Raw genomic sequence first — 6,943 nt, forward strand, 5'->3', positions numbered from 1 at the left:
GGGAGGTGGAAGCTGCGGTCGCAGCCCTCCTGGCAGCAGTTGATGGCGGCCCCTCTCGCCACAGACGAAGCAGCGCTGGAAAGAGCAGAGCAGCCCCCATCAGCGGCAGCCTCAGGGCCTCCAGAGCCAGCCCCACGCCTCCGGGCAGGCGCAGGATGCTGCCCCACTGACGGGTTAGAGCCCGCGGATGCGCCCGGCGCACGAGGCTCCTGTGCTGGGTCTGGGTGGAGGCTCTGTGGAGCTGCTGGGCGCGAGACTTTTGTCCCAGAGCTGCTTGGAAGGGCTGGGATTTCTTTCTTGGGGTCTGGGCTAAGCTCCCACACCGCTCCCGTGGCACCACAGATCTCCCTGAGCTTGTCCAATCCTTACCTGCTGTGATGCCTGCTTGACTGTATGGCGAATATCCCTCAGGGGGAATCCCATCAGGCCCACGTTGTGGGACTCTTTCTGGAAGAGGCTGTTGGCAAAAAACTGCGCAGGAAAGACAAGACAAGGAGGTGATGAGGAGGAGAGCGTGGCCGGGGCTGCCTGTCGGCAAGCTGGAGGGAGCCCCGGGGGCACTCACCAGGCAAAAGAGATGGGCGCAGAGCCCTCGCTTCTGTAGTTTGTACCCGCAGATGTCCGGGTCAGCCTCTGCCCGGCCACACAGCATGCATGCTGGAGGGGAGAGAGCAAACGACAGCGGGAATGAGCAGCTCACCTCTGCAGGGCCGGGGCAAGCGTCCCTGAGGGCTGGCCTTACAGGCACGGGTGTCCCAGCAGCAGGTGCCCACGGCCCAGCCTGGGCCCCGCTGGCTGCGGCACGGAGGGGCCCTGCCCCGGGGCGCTTGGGGAGCTCCTGCCTGCCCCTGCCACCGCTCTCGGCCCACGCTGAGCGCCCCGACAGCCCCTCTGCTATGCTGCGGGAGGGATGCTTTGCTCTCACCTGGCTCCATCGAGTCGTCGGCCTCCTGCTTCCTCGCAGTCATCTCACCCATCAACAGTGAGTGCTGGGAGAGTCGCTGTCCCCGCAGTGCTGGGGTGTCTCTCCCAAGTGCTCCTCGGCTGACTCTGGGGGAGAAGCAGGGCGCGGGTCAGCTTGCAGCAGAGGCCCAGCGCCCCCCGGCACGGGGCCGCCCTCCTCCCTCAGCAGCCCCGCACGAGCCCCGTCCACCCCTGCCCTCCCCTCACCTCACCAGGTCGCACTGAGGCACAGCCTGAGCCCAGCGATGCTTTATGCAGGCTTGTCCCCCGCGGGTCACAATGGCCACAGTGACATCAGCACCGTTGGCCTGGATGCACCCCAACGACGGGCAGGGACGCCCTCAGGAACGTGCCAGCCCCTCGGAGCCGGCCGCCGCCTCACAGGGGTGGGTGCGAAGTGCCGAGGCGGGGGCCCGAGCCCTCGGCACCCCCGGGAGCGGGGCGGCTGCTCCTGCAGCCAGCGCAGAGCCGAAAGGCAGGTCCCGCGGGGCAGCCGTCGAGGGTGGCACTGTTGGCCGACCGGTGCTGGTCAGGCCGTGCGAGCCCAGGGCTGCAGCCCTGGCCCAGGCTGCGGCTCTGCTCCTGCCCTCGGCATGGGGAGCAGAAGGAAAAGCAGCGGCAGCGCGAGCTGGGGACTCACGGCGCGAACGGCCTGCCTTCCTCTGTGGCAATAAACTGCCTTTCAGAGACAGTGTGAGCCCGTCCTTGGTGGGCAGGGAAAGTGCAAATGGCCCATGGGAGGAACTCATGTCGGAGAAAGTTTGTGGAGGACTGTCTCCTGTGAGAGGGGGACCACGATGGAGAAGGAGGAACAAGTTCCGGACAGTCCCCTCACCGAAGAGAAGAGAAGTGGCAGCGCTGACTGCACCCCCCATTCCCTGCCCCTGCGCCACTGGGGGAGGAGGTAGAGATATCGGGAGCAGAGCTGAGCCCGGGAAGAAGGGAGGGGTGGGTGGAAGGTGTTCTCAAGATGTGGCAATGCCTCTCACTGTCCTACTCTGTTATGTGTTGTTAGTGTCTGTAATAAATGTATGGTTTTTTCTTCTTCCCCTAACGAGTCTGCCTTTTGCTCGTGATCATAAAAGGGGGATTTTTCCCCCATCCCAGTCCTATCTCAAACCCCAAGCCTGGCTCTCTGTCCCTTCTCATTGCCGGAGGGGAAGGGAGAGAGAGCTGCTGCATTGCGGTTGGCTGCGGACCAGGCCTAAACCACGACACCGTCTCGCCACAGGATACAGTGGGGCAGACTCTGCTCCGGCACACCTTCCCCCTCCTTTCTTCCTCCGTTCCCCCACTGGCCTTGGTGTTGTGAGAAACTATGAGTTAAGTATATTGTTTATTAAGACTTAAAGATAATAAGAGGAGGGGAGATCGTTCATGTTGTACATATAAAGGGACACCAGCGAGGTAGAAGTTATCAAGGTAGGGGAAATAATGCAGCTGATACAGAAGCAAAACGAGTGGCAGGCAATTATAATACGATTTTGACGATACAACAAGTATCTGTTAATAAAAATTTGAGCTTTGAGTCTGCAGAAAAGGAAAAACTAGAACAAATGGGAGCTAAGGAACAAGAGGGTAAATACATATTGCCAGATGGGAGGGAAGTCTTGCCAAAAGGCATAGCACTCGAAATATTTTCAAAAATACACAGCAAAACACACTGGGGAACCCAGGCATTATTTGATCATTTCAATCAACAGTTTGCCTGTATAGGCGTATATAACATAGCAAAGACAATCACGGCAGCCTGTGAGACCTGTCAAAGGTTAATCGAAACAACATGAGACAAAAACCTCTTGGAGGACGTTCCCCAGCATACAGACCTTTCTCACACATACAAGTGGATTTTACTGAACTACCTAGGGTAGGGCGTTATAAATATTTGTTAGTAATGGTGGATCATTTAACACATTATGTTGAGGCTTTTCCTACCTCCAGGGCAACTGCTAACCAAGTTACTAAAGTATTACTTGAACACATTATACCTCGATATGGAGTGCCTGAAATAATCGACTCGGACAGAGGAACACACTTTGTGTCAAAAATTGTTAGAGATCTAACCGAAAGCTTGGGTATTAAGTGGGAATACCATACACCATGGCATCCACAAAGTTCGGGAAAAGTTGAAAGGATGAATGGAGAAATCAAAACTATTCTGACTAAATTAATGATAGAAACCAAATTGTCATGGATTAAGTGCATACCCATGGCACTATTAATTCTCAGAACCAGACCCCGAGCGGATGTGGGAATATCAGCGTTTGAAATGGTGTATGGAATGTCCTATAGAATTGAAAATCCACAAACAAATGTTTTAATTCGAGACCATGTGATTAATGAATATGTTTCACAATTAGCAGAACATCGTAATAAGCTTTGGGAACATGGACTGATTGTGCAACGACCCCCGTTGGACTTAAAAATTCATAATGTTAAACCTGGGGATTGGATATTGGTTAAAGTACGGAAGGAAGAAACCCTAAAACCCAATTGGGAGGGACCTTATCTTGTTTTACTAACAACAGAAACAGCTGTCCGGACTGCTGAGCGTGGATGGACTCATGCCAGTCGCATTAAAGGCCCCGTGACGAAACCTCAATGGAAAGTAATTAGTACTCCAGGTGATACCAAGATAACCCTGAAGAGATAATGATAAAGACTTTGTTTGAGCATTTTGCCGCATTGCCTTTTGGTATAAAGTGTATATTGCTGTTTTTACTTGCAATAATAATTTCCTTGTTCATTTATTATATATGGAAACGCACTAAGTGGGGTAGAGAAAATTGTTAGAATATAGAAAATATACTGATATAAATAATGTATGCATTTTAAATATACGAGTTAGGTGTAATCATTTAAACTGTAACTGTTACCCATTTGCTTGTTTGCTTGTTTTAGGTGCAAGGCATACCAGGATAAATGGTAGACATAATGTGAGAAATTAGACAAGAAATTATTTGGGGAATCCTATGAGTGGTGGGAAAGTTTTGCCAAAGAAATAAACCCTCAATATTATCGGTACCAATCTGACGAACCGGTCCCCTTTGTAGCTGAAATTTTGGCTATAAAGTGCAGAAGGGAAGTACTAACTGTGTCTTGCTTTGCCCCATTAGTTAAAGCTGCAAAGTGGGAAGTCTATATAAACAGGCAGAAAGCCCGAAACAGCTGTTCTCCTGAAGAATTCCCTTGCTGCCGAGAAGACGGTACACCCCGTGACTCGAAGCAACCGAGTCGAAGGGCGAGGCAGAGGAGGAACAAACCATGGAGAAAAGAATCAGAACAATGGGACGCAAAAGCAGCAATGGTCTAACTTCCCCAGGACTGGTAAAAATATACTTAAATTGGCAAAAGTGATAAACACCCTTTTTCCTGGTATACCGTTAGTCTTGTTACTGATAATAGCCCAGGCAAAAGGAGGAAACCCTCATGAACCTATGAATTGGACAATAACAAACATACAACATCCAAATAATCCAATTCAAGCACGGGCTACACCGGGTACATTTAGTTTTAATGTGAGTTTGCGCGATCTAATTACTGGACACCGTAAAGACAAAGCTGATCTGTGCAAACCAATCTACATATGTCCCGCGTCCAATCCTGGAAGAAGTTATTGTAACCTTCCAGGTCACTATTACTGTGGCTATTGGGGATGCGAAACATGGGCCTCTGAGTGGTCCACATCTGGAGACGAATATCTAGAAATAAAGTGGTCACCGGAAAAGTGTAAGAGACCTCACATAGGAAGCAATGGACGTGTATTCGGACACTGTAACAATGACGGATATTGTAAAAGTATTAACATAACAATTAAAACCCCAGACAACGATCAATGGTTAGCAGGAAAATATTGGGCAATTAGATATTGGGAACCAGAGGGAGACAGAGGAGGAATCTTTCAAATAATGAAAAGACCGATGTCTCACGATCCCTTACCAGTAGGACCAAACTCAGTCCTAAATTCACCCATTTTTCCTAAGAAAAGGATGGTTCCCACAAGTGTCACAACCATTCGTCCAAACTTTTTATCAGTAACAGATAGAACAACTAAAGACATGGTGACTGAGTACTCTTTAGTTAGGGATTCAGGAGTGTCAGAATCTAAAGACCCCTTATGGGATTTAATGCGAGCCTCTTATCGTACCCTTAATGAAAGTAAACCAAATTTAACTAAGGAATGCTGGTTATGTTACAATATTAGACCACCATATTTTGAGGCAATCGGAATACCAGATAGGATTCAATGGTCTAGTGGTTCAAACCCACAAGAATGCCAATGGGATGACCAGAGGAACCATACACAAGGAATTACTATTCAATTAGTAACAGGTCAAGGAAAATGTATAGGTACAGTTCCCAAAAGGTATCAGCCCTTGTGCAACCAAACAATCACTAACACCAATATAAAAAGACACAAGGATCAAAATGACAAATGGGCTATCCCGACACCAGGAGCTAAGTGGGTTTGTTCAGACATCGGAGTAACGCCTTGCCTATCCTTAAACGTGTTTAATCAATCTCAGTTTTGCATACAGGTGATTATTGTTCCTCTGAGGAGGTGTTACGCCACTTTGAAGGAGACCTGAATAGACAAAAACGAGAGCCAATTACAGTGATAACCCTAGCTACTCTGCTGATAGCGAGCGGAGTTGGAGCAGGTACAGGCATAGCCTCCCTAGTAAAAGGTCAGGAATTACAAAGTTTGCAGATGGCTGTAGATGAGGATTTAGCAAAAATAGAACGATCAATACAAAATTTAGCCACTTCAGTAAAGTCTTTATCAGAGGTAGTGCTGCAAAATAGAAGAGGATTAGACCTATTGTTCTTAAAGGAAGGAGGGTTATGTGTAGCTCTAAATGAAGAATGTTGTTCTTTTGCTGACCATATGGGAATAGTCCAGGACACCATGTCTGAACTCCGGAAAAGGTTAGATCAACGTAAAAAGGATCGTGAGACGGGTAGATCGTGGTATGAAAACTGGTTTAATGTTTCACCTTGGCTAACTACTTTGTTATCTGCTTTAGCAGGACCGCTTATTATATTGATTCTGGGACTTATATTTGGACCTTGTATAATACGCTATATTTTACGCTTTATTAGAGAACGGTTCGACATAGCTAAATTACTTATTTTAAGGTCTGAGGTAAAATATAAAAGTGTATCTATTAATGAAGAAATAGATGATGAAGATTGTTGTGAATGCGTTATACCATGTAAGAATTATGATTGTAATTGTGAGATATTATCCTGTGAATGTTGTGATAAATGCTGGAATTGTGGAAGAAGGCTTGCTTGCAGTGCTAGGAATGAAAGTAGCGTCTAATAAACAATAGTAGGATAAAAAGAAAAAGGGGGGATTGTGAGAAACTATGAGTTAAGTATATTGTTTATTAAGACTTAAAGATAATAAGAGGAGGGGAGATCGTTCATGGAATTATGTGTTGCTTGTGCACACATGGCCGACGCTGCAGATCACAAGATATCCCAAGAAAACAAACAGAAGAAAAACAACTCCATATAAGGATATCATCGACGACCAGAAGGCAGAAAACGACCCCCTAACAACAACTAGCACATGCGCAGAGTATCTCCACCACTCCAGACCGCAGCAACAGTTGAAACATAGTATCTTCACCACTCCATGAACGCGGGAAAAAAAATGTATAAAAAGGGACAGTTTGTTCTCCTCAGTACGGCAGTTGGTGGAGCACAGACTGCCCTGTCGTCCAGCGCTGTTTTTGCTCATATTCTACTTGCTATAATTAATAAAATTTCAATTGGAGTTCGACCCATTGTAGTCTCGATTTATAACAGTGTTCACGCAGCTGCGGCAAGTCCTCCTCACAAGTCCCACTCCTCCTCACCAGGTCCCTTCTTAAATGCGTTATCGCAGAGGTGGAGCTGCTTGGCTCGGCCCTGCTGCAGAGGTAGGGCCTGCTTGGAGCCGGGGGAGCTTGGAGAAGCTTCTCAGAGAGGG

The 6,943-nt window shown here is 48.2% G+C and overlaps 1 protein-coding gene across 1 annotated transcript; it reads right to left on the reverse strand.

Annotated features, from left to right (window-relative positions):
- Nucleotides 1–59: 59 nt before the first annotated feature.
- LOC122154040 lies at nucleotides 60–1,105 on the reverse strand (the record flags this gene model as incomplete). The annotated part of the gene is made up of 2 exons (XM_042799604.1): nucleotides 926–1,105; nucleotides 60–657 (listed from the first exon to the last, which is right to left on the reverse strand). Coding segments are annotated over exons 1-2 (650 nt in total), but the record flags the coding sequence as incomplete, so codon positions are not given.
- Nucleotides 1,106–6,943: the final 5,838 nt, after the last annotated feature.

Source organism: Tyto alba, unplaced genomic scaffold (assembly GCF_018691265.1).
Source record: "Tyto alba isolate M040663 unplaced genomic scaffold, T.alba_DEE_v4.0 Super-Scaffold_3, whole genome shotgun sequence".
Classification (NCBI taxonomy): domain Eukaryota; kingdom Metazoa; phylum Chordata; class Aves; order Strigiformes; family Tytonidae; genus Tyto; species Tyto alba.